We start from the raw sequence: 21,348 nt of genomic DNA on the forward strand, positions 1-21,348 counted from the left end.
TTATCCGATTTTCTTCCGGATTGTCAATTTTATCATTATTTGGCCTGTATTTTCATTCTGCATCAAAATTGGAAAACCTAATTTTTCTTCCATTACTGTCAATTTTTTCCATACTGTTCCCTTGACACATTTCCAAAAAATTCAAAATGTCATAACCTTGTAAAATTTTATCCGATTTTCTTCCGGATTGTCAATTTTATCATTATTTGGCCTGTATTTTCATTCTGCATCAGAATTGGATAAATCTTAACCGATTTCTTTGCGGAATATCAATTTCACTTCTACTTGGCATCTATTTTGATTCTACATAATTTTTACAATAAAAAGTCTGATTAGAGTAAAAAAAACATTTGGTTAATATTAATTTTATGATTGCTGCAGCCCTTGATCAGTCTGTAAAAATAGACACAAAGTATCTAAAAAGTTTTTATTCAATTTACAATTTACACAATATATACACGTACATATATACATATTTACGTATGTATGCATGTATACACACATTGACGGAAACGCGCAGTGTAATGAGTGAGGGAGAGAGATAGAGAGCAGCGCAAGCAGTTCAATTGAAAATGCTTATCACATGAGCACAAAAGAGATAGATAGATATTTATAATGAGTAACGATAACGAAGAACGTGCTGGTGCAAGATGGCGGCCCTCTTCTTTCTGTCTTATTCTTGTCGTTGTGGAGTTTACATAAATACGTTTAATGTTTAATGAGAAGAAGATTGAATCGTAGGCTATTTACAGTTGGCTGGCGAACAAAACAAGTCACTGATCATAACACAGGCACTGTTTTAAAAGAGAAGAAGAAGGAAAGAGAAAGATAGAAAAAGAGAAAGATAGCGAGAAAGACGACTTAGGCTGGCATTGCAATACATGAATTTATAGACTTTACCTCACGATTTGGCCGCTGTCTGACGCTTGGCCACAACTTTACCCTGATCGCGACTGTTGATGACCTCGGCATGGAAGCCCGTCTCCCAATCGGCGTAGTATTTCACGGTACGCACATTGCCATCGGGCTCGACCAGGGAGTACTCTCCCTTGACCACATCGCCATCGCGCTCCTCCCGCTGATGCTTGTTATCGCCAGTGTGAGGATCATTCACAGCATACTCGAAGGCATATCGCGGATGAGCATCCTGTTCAACACAGAAATGAAATATAAATATGTTTTAAATATAGTAAATATATATATATTTTGATAACTTACAAAGTGCTCCAGATGCTTCTCCGGCAACACCTTCAGCAGCGCGTGCTGCGCCACAGGCGCTGACTTCAAGTAGGCAGCGGGTGTCAGCGGGGCGTGTGCGCTCAGTGCAGACACACTGGGCGCATACCGATTGAATCCAGCTCCAAATGGACCTATGCCATGTCCATGGCTGTAGTCGGCGAGCGAACCGTCTAGATGCGCCAAGCCACCAGCGGCATGTGACAATGCTCCATGATAGCTAAGTGCAGGCGAAACGGCAGCATGACCAAGTGAAATAGCACCATAATAGGAACCATCATGTCCTTCTGCGGTTCCCAAACCTAATTTACCTGCAAAATTAATATATGTAGCATATTAAAGTTGTTTGGAAGCAAAAAATAAATTAAAATTTTGAATCTTTTTATTTGATTTATTAAATTTTACTTTCAAAACGAAAATCTTCTAAAAATAAAAAGAGTATCCTTAATTTTGTATTAATTTTTAACTTTTTTTTCCATAAATTTTAACTTTATTTAACATATTTTTTGGAGTACCAAATATTTTATATTAAAACTTTATTTAACATATTTTTTGGAGTACCAAATTTTTTATATTAAAATAATGCAATGCTAATCCTAATTCAAAAACATAAATAATTAATTGATTTTTTTTAGCATTATTAATTAAAAAGTTGTCACTAGCACTCCATTTTTTTTGTGAAATGAAATTTCATTAGCAATACTTTTTTCAATGGTAATTCAAAAGTAATGCTAATGCTTAAAAGCACAACACTGTAATACAGGAATCACACTTAAGAATTACAGGGTCTTTTACAGCCGGCTAGCTTTTATTACTTGTCAATTTTGTTAGTAGCATTTAAATTAAATTTGACTTACCCGCATTGATTCCATAGGCCGTGCTGCTGGCATAGGCGTGACCTGAAGCTGGAGCTGTGAGTGATCCATGACCAGAAGCTCCGTAGCCAAGACCTACGTCCAGACCCAGACCCAATTTGCCGGAGGAGTAACCATGGCCATAGCTTGCAGTTGCTGGAGCGGCAGCAATGGTAGCTATCGCTGGCTTGGAGACATACTGATGAGAGACAGCTCCTCCATGTCCAGAGCTGGCATAGCTGGCGCCAATTCCAGAGCCTGTGGCAATGTGGCCAACTGCGGGGGCAGCATAACTGGCAATGGCAGGAGCAGCTGCGATGCTGGCTATCGCCGGCTTGGACACATATTGATGCGAGACGGCGCCATGAGCTGATCCGCCGTAGCTAGTGGCCACTTTGCTGATAACAGGTGCAGTTCCATAGCTGGCAATTGCTGGAGCAGCTGGTAAATAAGTCTTGGAGATCGTTGCGCCATAGCTGGCCACAGCTGGAGCAGCGTAGCTAGCAATCTTGGTGATGGCCGGAGCAGCTGCATAGGTGGCCACAGCCGGCTTAGAGACATATTGATGGGAGACAGCACCACCGTGTCCAGAGCTGCCATAGCTGGTGGCCACTTTGGTGATGGCCGGACCAGTGGAATAGGTCGAAAGGGCAGGAGCTGCGTAGCTGGCAATCTTGGTTAAGGCAGGAGCAGCTCCATAGGTGGCCACAGCGGGCTTGGAGACATATTGATGCGAAATAGCTCCTCCATGTCCTGTGCTGCCATAGCTGGTGGCTACTTTAGTGATGGCAGGAGCAGCTGAATAGGTGGAAATAGCAGGAGCAGCATAACTGGCAATCTTGGTCACCGCAGGAGCTGCTGAGTAGGTGGCCACAGCGGGCTTGGACACATACTGATGGGAGACAGCTCCTCCATGTCCAGAGCTGCCATAGCTGCCATAGCTGGTGGCTACTTTAGTGATGGCAGGAGCAGCGGAATAGGTCGCAAGGGCAGGAGCAGCATAGCTGGCAATCTTGGTGACAGCAGGAGCAGCTGCATAAGTAGCCACTGCTGGCTTGGACACATACTGATGGGAGACGGCTCCTCCATGTCCTGTGCTACCATAACTGCTGGCCACCTTGGTGATGGCAGGAGCAGCTGCATATGTGGAAATCGCTGGAGCAGCATAGCTGGCAATCTTGGTGATGGCAGGTGCTGCAGAGTAAGGGCTGATGGCAGGAGCATAGCTGGCAATCTTGGTCACAGCAGGAGCTGCTGAATAAGTAGCCACTGCTGGCTTGGAGACATACTGATGGGATATAGCGCCATGACCAGAGCTGCCGTAACTGGTGGCCACTTTAGTGATCGCCGGCACAGCGGGAGCATAGGAAGCAGGAGCTGCTGCAGGATAAGCAGCGACAATTGGCTTGGAGATGTATTGATGGGACACATCCGCAGCCTGACTGTAAGTCGCCACTTTGGCAAGGGAAGGAGCTGAGGAGTAAGTGCTAATAGCTGGAGCAGCATAGCTGGCAATCTTGGTGACCGCAGGAGCCGCTGCATAGGTAGCCACTGCTGGCTTGGACACATACTGATGGGAGACTGCACCATGTCCAGAAGCGCCATAGCTTGTGGACAATTTGGTGATGGCAGGAGCAGCTGAATAGGTCGAAATGGCAGGAGCAGCATAGCTGGCAATCTTTGAGATTGCTGGAGCCGTTGAATAGGTGGACACAGTTGGAGCAGCATAGCTGGCAATCTTGGTCACCGCAGGAGCTGCTGAGTAGGTGGCCACAGCGGGCTTGGACACATACTGATGGGAGACAGCTCCTCCATGTCCAGAGCTGGCATAACTGCCATAGCTGGTGGCTACTTTAGTGATCGCAGGAGCAGCGGAATAGGTCGCAAGGGCAGGAGCAGCATAGCTGGCAATCTTGGTCACAGCGGGGGCTGTGGAATAGGTGGCCAGAGCTGGCGCAGCATAGCTGGCGACCTTTGTGATTGCCGGAGCAGCTGCATAGGTGGCAACCGCTGGCTTAGAGACATACTGATGGGAGACAGCTCCTCCATGTCCTGTGCTGCCATAGCTGGTGGCCACCTTGGTGATGGCAGGAGCCGCGGAGTAGGTGGAGACTGCGGGAGCAGCATATGTGGCAACCTTGGCTATGGCAGGAGCTGCTGCTGGATAAGCAGCGACAATTGGTTTGGAGATGTATTGGTGGGACACATCCGCAGCCTGACTGTAAGTCGCCACTTTGGCCAGGGAAGGAGCTGAGGAATACGTGGAGATTGAGGGTGCGGCATAGCTGGCAATCTTGGTCACAGCAGGAGCTGTGGAATAGGTGGCCAGAGCTGGTGCAGCATAGCTGGCAATCTTGGTGACAGCAGGAGCAGCTGCATAAGTAGCCACTGCTGGCTTGGAGACATATTGATGGGAGACGGCACCGGAGCCACTTGCTCCATAGCTAGTGCTCAGTTTGGTCAGAGCAGGAGCAGCCGAATAAGTGGATAGTGCTGGAGCGGCATAGGTTGCCACCTTGGCAGGTGCAGAGATGTAGGGCGTGGCAAGGGCAGGTGCAGCTGGAAGATAGGTCTTGGAAAGAGCGGGCGCATAAGTGCCGGAGTAACCTGTGCCGTGGGAGGAGAGCAGTGATGATGTCAATATTGGAGCAGGTGCAGCATAGCTGGCAACCTTGCTAATAGCAGGAGCTCCATAGGACACCGAAGGGGAATAGGTGGCAATCTTTGAAATGCCTGGAGTAGCTTGAGAAAAGCTGTAGCCTGGTGAACTGTACGTTTCCACCTTGGAGAAACCTGGCGTGGCCTTGGAGTATGTGTAGCCCGGTGAGGTGTAAGTCTCCACCTTGGTGGTCACCTTCGGTGAATAGTATGGCAAACTGGAGGCCGAGGGCGAGGTGTAAGTGGCCTCCTTGGAAATGGCTGGAGTGGCTTGACTGTAGGAGTAACCAGGCGACGAGTAGGTGGCCACCTTGGTCAGGGCAGGTGATGGAGGCAGATAGGCGTTCTCCAGCCTTGGAGATGTCAGCAGCGTCTTGGTCAAGGCAGGCGAAACTAGATTTTTCAGCTCAATGCCAGAGGGCACCGTCGTTGCATACTTGGCAGCTGGAGATCTATCCGCATAGGTGATCCCTGGACCACCGTACTCTGCCGAGGGCGTAAACAGTGACTTCTGCACTGGAGCCACGTACTTGTTGATCTGCGTTAGTCCGCCGTGCGAATAGCCCGCAATGCCCGCCGTGGACTCATAGGACGCTGCTCCGCTGCCAACGGACGTGTGCAGCAGGTGTCCGTTCTCCGAGTAGCTGGAAATGGCAGGCGTCTGACTGTACTTGGTCACTCCTGGCGTTATGGAGAACTTGACTTCAGCTGGCGGTGCATACGAGTAGCCAGCGGCGCCATCCGCATGCACACAGGGTGCCACTGTGGGCGAGGGATCTGCCAGCGATGAGCTGAGCACCAAGCTCAGCAGCGTGAACAGATGAAGCTGTTGACATTGGAATTAATTATGTAGCATATTTGTATGTAAGCACAAAATATGAGTTGAAAGATAAATATGAATACTTTTATATGGTAGTAAATACTGATCTAAATTTATCTATCTCGAGGTGACAACAAACATTTTAATTCACTCTTAAGATCAGAAATTATTACGAACACTTTTATATAGTAGTTTTTTCTGAACCTAAATTATTTTTCCCAAGGCAACAAAGTTATTCATTAAATTTTTTATAATTAAATATGTGTAGTGAAAGATAAGTAAGAAAACATTTATATATATTTATACAATAAATTTATTAATTCGAGGTATCAAAATAAAAAAAACTTGAATAAAAATTATATGTATAATACTTTTTGACAAGATTGAAATATATGTTAAAAGACCAATTACATAAATGTGTTGAAAATATTTAAGACGTTCTTAAGACTTTTTGATCAACTACTTTAAAGATTAACCGAATGATTTGTTTTTTCTACAAAAAATCTGAAATAATAAGATATAAAACATTCTTGATTTGTGGAACAGTTTCTGTATTTAAAAAAAAAATTAATTTTCCAATATCTTATATTATTTTGCTTAACAAACCATTTAATCCATTTGGTTGTTGGAATTTTGGAAAATGTTCTATTTGGATTAAGAATTTCAAAACTAGAAAATATCACTTTTTAAATAAATTTTAAAATTTTTTTCAACTATCTGATAAGTATTCTGTAAATTTTCTATGTAATTTAAGTCTATGCACTATAGCGAATATTTTATTTTAAAACTTGTATAATGATTCTGTAAATATTTGAAATATTGATCTTTTTCCATTATAAATTATATAGTAAAATTTGCATTTTACACATTTATCACAAAATGTATTCATTTGTTAATGAACTGAAGCAAAAATGTCCGTTGATAGAATTTTCGTAGAGTTCTTCAGTAATATTGATTTCGCATATTCGAATGATTAAACCCACCTTCATAATTTCACTTGTTCTGCACAGTTCAATTCGAGTTAATAAACGTTATGATATAGTTGAGCACACAAAATCCTTGTTTATAAGCAGTAATGTAATCCTTGTTGTACGATGTGAATATCCTTTCGAGTATGCGTATACTTAATCTCGTGAGTATTCGATTCGATACGTATTCAAACTTATTCGGCACACGACACACGCAACGCTCGCTCGATGTAGAGCAACGCGGCTGACTGTTGGCCAGCCCGGCCCTATAATCGCTTATATACGTTCGGTCAGTTTTGGCTCACACGCATGCGCAGCAGCCACGCACCAGTTTGGCGACAGAAAAATCAAAAAAAAAAAAAAATAAAAAAATCAACTCACACACACACACACACACATGCAGCAACAAAATCAAATAGATAGATAGATTGAAAACGAGCAGAAATATTGGAGCTAGGAAAATGCGAAGTCAACTCAAGTCAGAGCAGAGCTGGAAATCTGCGACTGATTGCCTGCAGAAAAATTGATGACTGTTCGGCTTGGCAGTTGCCAGTTGGCAGTTGTCAGTTGGCAATTCTCTTTGTTTTCGGGTTCTCTCGCAACCTGCAACCTGCATCGTCAATTGCCATTGGATTGGCCCCACCTTCGCGCACTGATCTGACTCTAGCTCTGGCATTTTATTAGATCATAGCAAACGCCTCGGCTTGAAATACGGCTCAAAATTGCGCGTGGTGCGTTGCATTCGTTTCTGGCCAGTTCTCTCAGTGGCTGCTGCGCCTGCTGCTGCTGCATTGTTGGCCAAGTTTTTAGTTTGATTTTGTTTTTTTTTTGCATATGCTTTTAAAGCGACTTAATTTGATTTAGATTTTAATCGCGACCATTGCGTGTAGCTGTAGTGCAAAAAATGCAGCCAACTTAAAAATGCATACGCAATTTGCTCGCTAACAAAAATTTACAAACTTGTGGTATTAATGTCGCTATCAATAAATTTTGTCTCTGTCTATGCGTGCCTGGGGCCTTGATTGTGCATTAGTTAGATAAAAGGCGCCATACACACAAATACAGAAACACACAAACACCCATAGATACAAAGATAGAAGTAATAGAATAGCTTGCGATATGACCAAGTGTTGACTTGTTGGCAATTAAGGTCATTTGTGTGACTTTTGTATCGCCGCGATTTAAAACGCGCACAAATCGCATGTGCGGGCGTGTTCCATAAGTGGATATTGTCTACAAATGACCTAACTAATAGCATTAAGTTGCTGAACAGCTGAGCTGGCTGTGTAGACTGCACTATTGTATAACTATTTATATTTTTTATTTTTAGGCTTTATTATTTATTAAAATTTATATAGGAGACTCTTCTAATACCCCAAATTATAATTTAATATGTTTGAAGAGCTTCCTTAAATATTTTACAACTACTCTGATAAAAAAAAACAGTTTTTACAAGACAATTTCAATGAAAAACAATCAATGTTTTCGCTTATTTTATATATGAAAGAAAGATATAAATGTTAATAATAAATAAAATAGGATTTTATTCGAAATAGATAAAATTCAGGATATAAAATGTGTCTTTTATGAATTGACGAGTCGTGTTACTCGTCATTTCTTCTTGCTGCCAACTTAAAAATCAAATGTGGTTTTTAATTAGCTGTCTTGGAGTCGCCACGACACATTTCAACTTCAACTGCTGCCAATAGTTGCCACATTTCGTCCCTGACTTGAGTTTGACACCACACGGCGTGCAAATCAATTAAAAACGAGTCAATATGAATCGATATGAAATCTAGGCGATCTAGGCTAACATACTGACCATAAACAGACCATATAAACGTTTACCAGCAAAATTGATTGAGCAGCACACGCGTTGACATTTCAATTAGAAGTCCATATAGACCAGGCCAATACAGACTGGGCCAGGCTAGGCTAGGCTAGGCCAATACAGACTAGACGAGATCAGGCCAGACCAGAAGGAATGCTGATGCCAGTTGGCTTGAAGCGATAAACCTTATGGACCAATTAAGTATTTCGTGTCATGATGTGATTTTTTATCGCACAAAATGGAGAATAATACGCATACGCAGTGTGGAGAGTGAAAGGCTGTCGTTGGTATTGGGACTTTTGGGCCTGTTAATTGAACATGAAACATGTTTCAGCTGACGCAGCAGTCGCTTGCTTTGCCTCTTAGTCTATATGTTTGTTTGTCTGACTGTCCGACTGTCCGACTGTCTGTTTTTACGTTTTTTCGGGTTTTCGCAATTTGATTGAATTTTAATTTTTACATTTGCAAACCAATACGAAAACTACAAACTGCGAAAACTGACAAACTCTACCATCTAGTCAGCTGCAGTTTTAACCTACTTCGGTTGGACTGGTCGAGTTTAGTTCGTCCGTCGCGCATTTGTCACACACACGCACTGAGCACTGAGCACTCTGAGCTCTCTGGCCGCGGGGCGTTACGTAATTGCCAACGGGCAGGCACTTGGTTAACAGAGACGGCTATGACGACGACGACGACGACTACAGCTGGCCATGGTTAACACACACGACCATTGCCTACTTAACATCATGACGAAATCCAAAAATCCGCCTGACAACCATATAGACTACTACACCTTCCCCATCCCCACGCTGTTAAGCATCCCTTTCATCCCCTCCCAGCTGCTGTTCCACCCGCTTCAACATCAGCATCAGTTTTTAATTGAAAAATCTAGATTTCATTTACAATTTGCACGTACGATCTCTCCCAACTTTGTATCAATTTACAATACATACACATACATATACAGTGACTCGCATAAGTACGCGCATATCTAGATTGTTTGTCGCTCATTGAAAATCGAAATGCATGTTGTACATGCCGCGTGCGTAAACATTTCAAAATTTTCCAATAGATATTCATAAAATTACATATTTTATGCCGCCTGCCTTTTTGCGCAATTAACGATCTCAAATCTAAAATCTAATTCTACACGCATCGAAAATCTGAACTCGTTTTGCGTTTTGCGTTGTGTGTTATTTGAAAAGTGCAAAAACGCTACAACTAACTGAAAGGCCGAACGGGTTACTTATCTATCTCTCCCTCTATCCATGTGAGAATACAAAAACACACACTTTTATGAGTCTGTGTATGTGTACAACGTGTCGCATGCGTGTTATTTAGACGTTGGCTGCAGGATAAGTTACCGCCATTTGAAATTATGGCCTTAGGTAGCACAAGCTCTCTGTATTTATCGCAAAAAAGCAGTTCATCGGCGCGATTTTCATGCTGTGAAATTTATGCCTTAAAATTATATGAAACAAACGGAAATTGTTCAGCTTATGTCATATTTGAAGGTGCTCTAAATGCTCCCAAGAAAATTCATAATAACCATCGCCTAGTGGAATATTGTGCAAAAGTACTGTGGGGCATGTGAAATCTATGACGTGCCCCATGTCTGAAATAATTGATATATTAGTTTAATATGAAACCTTTAGTTAAAAATACTATTTGCACTTTCTGTAAACATTTCTAAACTGACTCTGATGCCAAAAGACAAATTTATATCTTAAAATGTGAGCAAGTTAAATTTATGATTGTAGTTCAGATATGTATGTTCATTTCATGATTTTTTTATTGGATATTAAAAAAAACTATTGTGGTTTCTACATTTTATTTTATTTTATTTTTTTTATTAGTAAAAAAATCAAACTTTAATCTCTAGTCAATCTACTTAAAATAAAACACTGGTCTATTAAGTTTGTCTTTTTATGGATAACGACTTAATCAATATTAACACCTAATCGCAAATTCATTCTTTCCATGGATATATGTATTTATTATATTTATTGTAACTTTTAAAAACGACGCATGTTATGCAAATGTTCTTCATCTTATAAGCTCATGTTGCAATCTGACATAGATGAATAATTGTAAACAATGTGAAAAACTGAATGAATCGTAGGCAGGCAGGAAATAGCTAACAAGCTAAATAACAATCAAAACAGATTTCTGAGATCTCTCTGACTGTCTGTCTGTCTGTCTGTCAGTTTGCCCAACCTCCAAAAGTCAGCTACTTATACAAAAATATGTGCAATTGCAACTGTGAGTTTGAGCAGGCGATTATGCCATAGAAATAACATACAATATTTACGATTTACGATATGCGATTTACGTAGACAACCATAAATTAACACCCGGCCATTTGGCAGGCGCAGGCATTAATTATTCTAAGCCGCCCGACAAAACAAAAAAAAAAAAAAATCAAAAACAAAATGAAACCAAAGAAGAAAAATCCAAGAGATTTGGCAATAAAATTCGAGACTTGTAATGGAATTTTTAAAATTGTCTCACATTTGTTTAGCCAGCTAATTGCTCATAGATTGACGTTCTCTTGACTCTTGGCTATAATCTCCAGATCCTTAATAGGTGTGCGTGTCAGGCGAGCAGCTTTTCTAGCCAGTAAACCGGATCTAAGTCTCAAGAGTCAACCGACCGACTGACTGAACTGAATCGGAGACTGAGACCGAGACTGAGTCATGGATTCAATAGTAGCAATTGTTCAATGTCGTCTTGTCGGAGGCGGCGCCTAATCTAGAAAATTGTAAATTATTTAATTGGGAGCGTTGGCAACGCCTCTGCAGATCAACAGCTCAACATCTCAACAGCTCTAGAGTTCTAGAGTTCTAAAGTTCTGAGCTGAGAATTTGTTGCATTCAATTGAGTTTTCGACATTTCTCACGCGTCCAAAAGCGCGCTAAGTGATTTGATTTGAACATCAATTGTGGATCAACTTTTTTTTATTGATCTGCTCGACTGGTTTACTCCAAATCGGCCTAGAATGCTGTTAGCGATGTGGGAGCCATTTGCATACGAGTATGAGTATGTATATTTGCAAATTGCAATCAATTTTGAAAAGTATAACGTGGATGGCATTTGACACGTCGCTTACATACATATATATATATACTCGCATTAAGATATATATACTACTTACCTGATCTCCAACCACTTACAAATTGAACGCACTTTAGCCCAGTCGAGAGTTGTCTTGGACTTGCATGCGTAAAAACCAAGTCAATGCCAAAAGTGGCACAAGTTGCTCGAGTTGACAAAAAGTACTTTTAATTAGAATACTCGTACCAAGTACGAGTACTCACACTCACACTCGCACTCGCACTCGTACTTGTACTCAAATGCATTCATTTCAGTTGCATATCTGTACTAGTTGCTGTCTATTCAAACTCGTTATGCAAGATTAAGTTAATTGGATTAGCCAGCAGTTAGATATGCTGCGTAGAAGCCATCAACTCGTGGGTAGGTTGTAAGGTGTCCAGGTGAACAGGGGAGGGAGAGGTGGCCAGGTCGTTAGGTGGGCAGGGTGCAACTGCAGCAGCGTGTCGCATTCAAATGCTGCCTAATTTGTGTTAATTATGACAAATGTTTATGACACTGCACCACAACTAAATCTGTGACCAAAGTGTCCGACATGTGAATGTCTGTACGGGCAAAAAGAACGAGGGTCGACCCACTACTTGTGTGTAATTGATACTTAAGTCATATTACGAGAAACAGTTCGTAATAAAGTTATAAAATATTCAAGAATCATTTGCTGCAAGTACTCCTAACCTAAAATACTCCTTAAAATCTTATTAAGATTATTTTTTAAGCCTGTACCTTCCATTTTAAATGTAATAATACTAGATAAAAAAATATTATGATTTTTATGATACAAAAAAATGATTTAGGATAAATTTATGTACTATCCTTGCAAAGACAAATTATTCTGGATTTTTGATAGATTTTTTTGGAATGACAAAATGCAATTAATTAAATTTTTAAATTATGTATTTATTTTATGAAATGTATTTATTTAAAACACGATAACTAATAAATAACATTAAATTACGAATAAATAAAATATAATTAACCAAACATAAAGGAAACAGTTAACAAAAATCACCACAATATCATCATCTTTCACTTCGCTTACACCCCCTCCAAATTCCGATATTTGGCCGCTGAGAAGAGGTGTCCTCCGGCGTACATGGGCACCATATGCTTTTTGTCCCGTCGCACCATGGACTGAACTAGACTGGCGGAGGCGACTCCTTGTTCGTCGTCGGAGAACTCCTCGTAGTCATCTTCTAGGAGTTCTGGAAAGAGCACAGGTCCAGCACCCTCCGGACGACGTGGTCGCTCATTGGGCGCGAATGGCTTGGAGTGCAGCTTCTTGGGCTTGCGCTGGAAGTAGCTGGAGTAATCGGGACGGGCAAAGCTCTTGGTGACGCCCTTATACTTGTAGTGCTTCAGGCCGGGGGTGGTGTGGACAATCTTCTTCTGGTGTATGTGATTGGAGATCGGCTCGGGATTGCTGGGTCGCGACTTTGAGGGTGAATAACTCGTATGTAATGCCTGCTGAGGCACTGATGGCTTATGCAGATAGTTCTGAGGCAACTCCTTGGGCTTGTAGTGCTCATAGTAGGGATGTTGGTGGGGCTGACTTGTGCTGTAGTGCGGTCGATACTCTTTGGGCTCATTGACAATCAGTGCCTTCCAGTCGCTCTCCTGTACCGCATAATTGGGTTGCAGTTTCTGAGAATAATCTTCAAGTTTCTGTGCTGCTGCAATTTCCTTATAATAATTGTCCCTAGCCTGCTGAAGTCGGTTTTTTATATCCGGCTCTAGTTCCATGGGCACCTGCTTTATCCGTGCATGCGGCTTGAACTCAATCAGACTGGGAATCCTGGGATGTGAGTGCGTTAGATCCTCAATTGGCTTCTTTAGTGGCTTTATATCGGAGCTCAGTACAATGTGTTCCTGGTCTTTGCTATAATGATTGATCTTCGATTGAGACGTGTCATCATTTGGACTACTTTCTCCATCCGGCGTCTCTGTAATCGGATGCGAATTGGCGCCCACGGTCTTTACAATGGCATTGAAACCCTTTTTGGCATCTGCTGTATAGTGCACGGTGCGTATAGAACCATCCGGTTCAAGTATGCTATAATGACCTTTGACCCCGTCGCCATCTCGTGACTCCCATTGCGATTTCACGTCACCAGTGTGCAGATCCTTAACGCCATAGCTAAATGCATATTCCGGATGTTCCTGCGCATAGAAATAGATTAAGTGGCTTAAGTAACATTTTTAATTTATATTTAATATGATATACAATATTAAGTGACCTTATTTATTTGTTGTTCCTGTTATATTATCTATAATTATTTATTTTGATTGAGAGTATTGTTTTAAATTTAAAATATGATGTTCATGCGTGTGCTATTTTATTCGGGACAAATTTTTTAAAAATACATGTATATTGAATGTATCCATTAAAGTGTACTATTACTTTAAGTTTTCCTCAGTGTCGCTCGTGCATGTGTTCAAAAATGCGTTGACCACACCTAAAGGCAAATAAAAAAGCCATAGAATATAAGCTCACGCATACGAGAGCCCCACTGCTTCAATGGCAGCCTCAAAAGTCTCTACAATTTTTATGTTTTCACGACAAAATGAAAAAATGACGTTAAATAAGCGCCGTTTTGGTTTTTTCTTGACGGAAATTGTGTCAAGGCAAAAGCGCGCGCTGTGCACAGTTTGAAAGCCACTGGAGTCTGGGTTGGGTGTAGTTCTTTGGGCTAGTCCAAGTCTCTGAGTCGATCTTTTGATCTCTAGCCGACATCAAGTCAATTGCAATTTATTTATTAATAAGCTAATAGTCTGCTTTGCTCTTTAGAAAGCGAAATGTATCTAAATGATCAGCTTAATATTATTTGAGAATTTTAGAGATTTGTGTGGCCTAAGAATATATTTGTGACCAAGTGTTGACACGCACAACATTTACAAGAATTCAATAAATACAAATGAGCTGCGTTGTTATTTAGCTGTGTCTGTAAAATATTTCTTTTCAGATTTTTTTTTTTTTCATTTTATTTTATTTTTGGCACCTCTATTAAATCGGAGCATGAGGCAAATTGCAAAAGTATTTCGCATGCTTTGGCGCTGGCTTCAATTAAGCGCAGACGTCCATAAATGGCCATAGTCGTGTCCAGGCAACAGTCTACAGTCCCCAGTCTAGAGATCGCGAGTCTACAGTCTCGGCTCTCGAGTCTCACAGTAGTTTTAGTTGTTGGCTGCCTATCAATTTGCTTTAGCGAGCTGTCGCTGTCCACCGAAAACAAATGATTACATTGCGAGTGCGAGTGCGTAACCTGAGCAGCCAAGGCTGGTAAAAATGAAATCTCACAAAAATATAGTTTTTAATCAGAGCTACTTTTTTGGTGTTCGGCTGCTTGCTGGTTGCATAAGTGGCAGGCGGAGCTGTTGACCATTGGCCACCCAGGAGTCGGTTATGAGCTATGGCCCCAGTTGGTGGTCGACTGATTGCCTTATTGGCGAATTTGGTGGGTGCGTGTGAACTTTGCCTCATAAATTGTGCACGCACACCGAATTTATGATGTTCGGACCAACTGGGCGTATGCGCAGTCACAATTGCATTTACGAGTAAATTGCGCATACGCAGCGTTGACCGCGCGCGTCAAAGTGACAACAGCGCGGCGGACAGATCGTGAGAGAGAGCATTCAGTATAAAATGAAATATAATTCAAGCACTCAAAAAAATAAATACAATTACATTTGATATTTTCATGTTTGATTTAAATAGAATGCGTATTTCTTAAATTAAATTTTGTTTGAATGTGAAAGTTAATATACATTTTAGGAGTGAAAACTCTTAAAATTAAAAATGATATAATAGTTTTAACTGCAAATCATATTGTTTTTAATAATGCAGAAAAGATAATTAAGTTGTTTTTAAATTAGATTGAAATTTGATCAACCAAAGAGAAATATATTTGTTTTCAAAATAAAATATATTTGAATTATAATTAATAAATAGTTCTTTAAGCTATAAAGTACGATAACAAATATAGTTAACTAAAAATAGTTAAATCAAAGTCTAAATAATATAATTTCACAGCATTTATCTTTGGGTGTACATATATTTCTGTTTTCTAAAATGCATACTTCTGTTAATTGTCAAATAGACAGACTGTCTGTCAGTCAGGCTCTGGCTCGAGCCACGCACAAACTAAGGCGTTTACCCAGGCGGACAGTTGAGACAGTCAGACAGGCGGACAGGCGGACAGACAGTGCGACAACTTGTTGCTGCAGCACATGAAAAACATTTTAAAATGTTAAACGCGCCTTGTCATAGCTTTACAGTTACAATGAAAACAATTGTCTCCTTTCGAGGCCTTCCCAAATGCGAGTAGGTGCAGCAAACTGCGTGAGTTTTCCATATATGGCGCCAACTCGATCACTGATCGTTGATCGTTGATCGCTGCACGCAAAACGCATTTTCGGCTACCTCCCAAAACACAAGAAAATAAAAAACAATGGCCCAGAGCAGGAGAGACCAAAGCAACCAGGCCAGGCCGGATCAGTTCATGCCACTTACAAGTTGATTTATGTGGGCGACGATACTCGAATGTAACACACACAAAAATGCCTTGTGGGTGGGGGCGATCTTAAAACGCATGAACAACATTCACTTTGGATAGCTGGCAATGGCGGAAAATGCGTTAGCTGCACTTAATTATATGTCGGATAATCGAAAGATTGCAATGCAATTCGCAAATATGTGAAGGCTGTCAGAATACTTGTACAATTTGTTTTACGGCTACACTTGACTTTATATAATTTTATTCTTTATTGTTAAAAAAAATTGTATTATATTATTATTTTCTGTTGTTACTTTAAATTATTTAGCCTTAAGCTGGTGTACATTAATCGCAATTATATATTCTACTATTTGTTAAGAAAATGAGAAAAATACTCATCCCAATCTTTTCACTAATTTCAGATATCTTTTTGCAACTGACATTGTAAAAGTATTTTAAATAACTTTTCCAAACTATGCAAGTACAAATATTATTAATTTTGAATTGATTTCATTGTAGCTCAAATAAAGTCTTTTTATATGTAACTTGGTTTTTGTGTCCCACTGTCATACATTAATTGTAACTGTTTTTTTTAGGTGTTTTGCCGAGCCATTTAACATTTGTTAAACCTAATTATTTGATATATTTTCTTCTAAAAGAAAAGCTACACATTTTTAATTTGACTATTTTGTCAGCCAACATTTCAATTTCCGCCCATTGTACGAGACTCGGCCACTATTACGGCCATATAAAAACACCATTAGCTGCTCAAGTATTCTGGGGTGTGAGGTATGAAGTGTGGTGATCATGGTGCGTGGTACGGGGAGTCGAGTACTTACATATTCTGGTGCATATTCCATCATTTCGTCATCATCGGCAACGACGACAGGTGCGGCAGAGACGCGTCCACTGGCGACGGGGCGTGTCCAGAGGCTGGCGGATAGGAGAGCGGTAAACAGCAGGAGACAGCAGCTGGAGCGGGTTGAAGGCGGCTGTTTCGGTCTCGTTATCTAAGGCATTTAACAGAAATATGAATGTGCGGTTTTTATCAGTGGAGCGCTTAATAAATGCAACGATAAAACAAGTTGACCAACAGCCAACAGTTAATAAATTGACTACAAAATTATTACGCGAGCATGGGCCAATTAATTGGCCAAAACTGAACAGGCAAACGACGCGTGTTTAGATGCATTGGGACATTTCTCAAGTCTCTCGCAGTCTCAATCTCAATCTTAGCCTGGTCCAGCCATGTCATACAGCGTTGTGACAGTTGTCAAATGGTAATGGCAATACGCATACGCCTCGTTCTCCCCAAAATTAGGCTCCGCCAGACGCACATTTGTATGTACTTACGATGTGACAGCAATGGCTGCTGCTTGGAGATTGATGGTTTTGCTTAAGACCAGTAGCTTCGATATGGAAACGGGTCTTTCAGGATGGCAGTCGACTCAACGCGACGCCACTCGATATACAATTCAATTCAATTCAATTCAATTTCAATTGCTAACTGCCAATTGGCGCTTGCAACTGGCAACGTGTAACGTGTAACGTGCAACTTGTCGTTGATATTATTTTTGGGCTTCCAGCCAATAAATTGCAACATTTTTGGGCATTTTCTTTGGTTGCAACCAACGATTGGCATGTGTCGTTTTCGCCCAGGCAACACTTGGGTTTGGGTTGCAATTTCTCATGATGAAACTCAAAAAACCTGGCTAATTAGCACAGTTGTGCCTGCACCAAAGCAGCAAACAAATACATACGCACACTCACACATGTACACACACTCACATTTATGTATGTACACTTGGAGAATAGCCGGGCAATAGCGCAAGCAAATCAGCAGCTTTCGAGATTGATTTGTTAAGACATGTCTGGTATTTGACAAGAATGTGGATTCGTGTTGTGAACAAATTTGATTCTGGTTTTAATAATCTGGTTTTTTCATTCATCTCAAGTTTTCCTTGCTAATAATATTGTTATGATTCGAAACGTACAAATTGATCTATGTCTACCGAATTGTAAGCAATTCATTGGATATTGAAAATCATGAGAATTAAGTAAAACTGGTTGCAATAATTTTATGTTATATCACTTGGAAAATTCATTTAATATTTCCCTAAGAAGAAGACAAATTCTTTAATTTTAAGAGTAGAACGGGTTCTAGTTTAGATATCTTTAAGACATATATTTTTATTTTTTTTGTGAAATTAAGGATTAATACATAAAATTCGATAAAAAAAACTTATCCAAGAAAATTATCCGATTGCCCGATCTTAATATTGCCTATAGGAACAATTGCAAAGATAATTGAAATATTTTAAACTTTCTCTTTTCCTTTATTTTTGAATTTCCATTACTTTAAATAAGTTATAACAATACAACTTTCCATATATAATTTATTTTAATTTGAAAATTAAATCAATTCAGCATGGTTGCATCTAAAATAATATTTGTTTTTATTTGACTTTATAAGAAAGTTTAATTTGAAACTTAGAAAACTGCATTGACTCCTTAAATTTATACATTTGCATGCGTTTTACTTTGATTTCTGCACTACTTTCACTTTCGTGGGTGAAAGTTTCTGCTCAAACACTTTCGCTCTCATTTGAGCCAAAAATAAATTGTTAGTTGTTGCATATGGTAGACAAATGTTTGCACTTACATAAAAACGCATTGCAGTTAACAATTATCTTCTGAATAATATATTAAAAATTACACAAAACGCTGTTCACGTCACACAGATTACACTGGCGATTTAAATCGCACGGAAAACGCGTCGAAATCGCTCACTGCTTGTCGTCTCGATGTTCGCTCTTCGCTCGCTGGCTCAATGTCAAGGACAAAAACGTAATTAAAGCGTTTGCGCGACATTGCCAAAGTATTTATAGCCAGCTGCAAACGAAGACGCGAAGACGACCGGCATTGCACATGGCCAAAGCGTTTTCCCGGCGACAAGATTTTCCGGCCCGACTGGTTCCACAATTGTTGCCGTTATTGTAGTGTTGCTGTTGCTGTTGCTGTCTTTGTCGTTGTCAGTTGGAGATCAGGTGAAGCGGCAACGATGAGTCGATGTGGGCAGCATCAGCTCAGCTTCAAACTCGAACGCTTCCTAAGCTCGGTCTAATTGACAATTATATGAAACTCTGACTCTGTAGCTGTATCTGTATCTGTGGCTCTGGCAAACTTGTTTCGCTATCACCATCAGACAGCCGCTTCCTCCGCAGGCAGCTGCTTCATCTCCAGGCAGCTCCAACTCCAACTCCAATTTGGCTGTCTCCACTTTTGGTTTCAATTGCAACTAGTAAAAGTCGTCGTCGCCGCATTTTAATTCCAGCTGTTGAATGGACATTATAAAATTGATATCAGGCAGGATTACGTTTGGAATTAACATAAATTCGTTGCGATTGGTTTGCCCATTTGCCTGTAAAGTATTTTTAATCCCAACTATGGTTAACTCCATTCACCAAAAGATAAGTCTGGCTGTTAAAGTCGTAGAAGAGCTTAAACTTTAAAGTAAAAAAATTGATTAGTCAAGTGTGATTTTATTCCTATATAAAAGCCATCTAGATATCTTTGTAGACAATAAACTAAATAATACTGAATAATGTTAGTGTATCCAAGCTTTTTTTAGCATTTGGAATCCTCTCAAAACCACCCAAAAAAAATAAAGTTTAACTTTCCCAAAAGATGCAATTTTTAAGAATAATTTTACTCTTTGAAAAATCTAGCCCTTAAAATTGTTGTTAGCTTCTTAATGAATCTCAATTTTAGGGCAATAATAATTTAAATTATATATAGAAATAAAATAGTTATTGGTAATTTTATAATTCCGAATATAAGAGTCATTGAACTTTGAAATGACAGATATGATTTTATATTCATAATAACCTAAACTGTTAAGGAATTTTTCACACTGGCATCACATTAGACTTAAACTTAAATATGCTTACCGTGATATCATACCAAAGAAGATTCAGCTTATCCATTTAAATTATTTAAATTAATTGGATAATTCTTCGCTATTTCCACTTTATAATTAAAGACTTGTTTACGAATTACTCGGTAGTTAACATAATCATTACGGCCCATTAGCTTTAAATAATAAATATCATTATTTCAGTTTCTCTTTGCTTTTGTATTTCAATTAAAAATACTATTAAAAATACTGGTCAAAGCTCTTTTGGTCTTTTGTTAGGTAAGCGGTTGTTATATTTATAAGTAAGGTCAGATCAGGTTCTATTCACATTCTACACTCATCATCAACTCTAGGGTTCGTGGTCAGCGGTTGTCCGGGATGATTAATGCAGCTGTTTTACACTCAAATAGCTGCTGGCATGTCCATGGCCATGTCCATGATTGTATCCACCATAGGGCGCAGCATCGTGTCCATAACTGTAGCCGGCGCCATAAAGATCACCATGTCCGTAGCTCTTGTACACTTGGGGATGATGGGCGTGTCCCAGTTTCTTGACAACAGCATTGAAGCCATTGTGATCATCAGCCGTGTACTCCACGACACGCGTTGTACCATCAGCTTCCTTCAGAGAGTAGCTGCCGTGAACCTTGTCGCCATCCCGAGACTCCCACTGGCTCTTCTGATCGCCCGTGTGCGCATCCTTGACACCGTAGTCGAAGTGGTACTTGGGATAATGGCTTGCCTCGTATTTGTCATGGCCATGGCCGTAGCTGGCATAGCCCAGACCCAATCCAACGCCATCATATCCATATCCTCCATGGCCGGCATAACCATGATCTTGGTGTCCATGTCCGTGTCCATGTACATAGATCTTGTGCGCCGGCTCCTCGTGCTTGGTCAGCACACTGTAGCTGGTCGCATGTCCATGCGGTGCCGCCAATCCCAAGCTTACCAGGCTGAGCACCAATATTCCGACTCCACAGAACGGCTGCATTTTGGCTGGAAATCGATTGGTTAACGTTGTGATGATGTCTGTTGGTTCTTGGTGGTTCCGCTGGCCGTTTTTATAGCATTACCTCGGCCCATCGGGCGGTCTTTGGCCCAGAGCTTAGAGCCATTCACCTGCCTTCGATTTGCTAATTAGTTGTTTATAATTGTGCTTTGCTTTTACACTCTTGAGCTGCATAGAAAATTTAATAAATTATTTTTAACACCAACACCATCACAAGTAAACTGTTGAAAATCAAATTGGACGGCGTTCGTTTGTGGATTGCGTTGCTTTTTGTTTATGTTATTTGAAAAGAGAATGATTTAAATTCTATCTATTGTTCACTTGACGAATTAAGAGTTTTTGCATCTATAATTCAGAATTATGAAAGTCTGTTTTACGGATATTGCTTATTTGGTACACTCAAGGTTGCAATGTAAACTTTGAAGATGTAAGATGCATCGATTTGTATGGAC

The 21,348-nt window shown here is 40.3% G+C and overlaps 3 protein-coding genes across 3 annotated transcripts; all 3 read right to left on the reverse strand.

Annotated features, from left to right (window-relative positions):
* Window positions 1-676: 676 nt before the first annotated feature.
* LOC117787054 (ice-structuring glycoprotein) lies at window positions 677-7,212 on the reverse strand. Its single transcript, XM_034625499.1, has 8 exons — window positions 7,180-7,212; window positions 4,063-5,574; window positions 3,699-4,002; window positions 2,232-3,545; window positions 2,094-2,141; window positions 1,219-1,547; window positions 901-1,147; window positions 677-794 (listed from the first exon to the last, which is right to left on the reverse strand). Exons 1-7 carry the CDS (start codon window positions 7,210-7,212, stop codon window positions 902-904), a joined length of 3,786 nt encoding a protein of 1,261 aa, XP_034481390.1. The 3' UTR covers window positions 677-794; window position 901.
* A 5,301-nt stretch (window positions 7,213-12,513) lies between these two features.
* Window positions 12,514-19,954, reverse strand: LOC117787055. The gene is made up of 3 exons (XM_034625500.1): window positions 19,919-19,954; window positions 16,808-16,978; window positions 12,514-13,635 (listed from the first exon to the last, which is right to left on the reverse strand). The coding sequence occupies exons 1-3, from the start codon at window positions 19,952-19,954 to the stop codon at window positions 12,514-12,516; spliced, it is 1,329 nt and encodes a 442-aa protein (XP_034481391.1).
* Window positions 19,955-20,082: 128 nt separating this feature from the next.
* LOC117786666 (adult-specific cuticular protein ACP-20) lies at window positions 20,083-20,890 on the reverse strand. The gene has a single exon (XM_034625013.1). It carries the CDS (start codon window positions 20,876-20,878, stop codon window positions 20,267-20,269), a length of 612 nt encoding a protein of 203 aa, XP_034480904.1. The 5' UTR covers window positions 20,879-20,890; the 3' UTR covers window positions 20,083-20,266.
* Between the last annotated feature and the right edge of the window lie 458 nt (window positions 20,891-21,348).

The sequence above is a fragment of the Drosophila innubila genome (assembly GCF_004354385.1).
Source record: "Drosophila innubila isolate TH190305 chromosome 3L unlocalized genomic scaffold, UK_Dinn_1.0 0_D_3L, whole genome shotgun sequence".
Lineage (NCBI taxonomy): Eukaryota > Metazoa > Arthropoda > Insecta > Diptera > Drosophilidae > Drosophila > Drosophila innubila.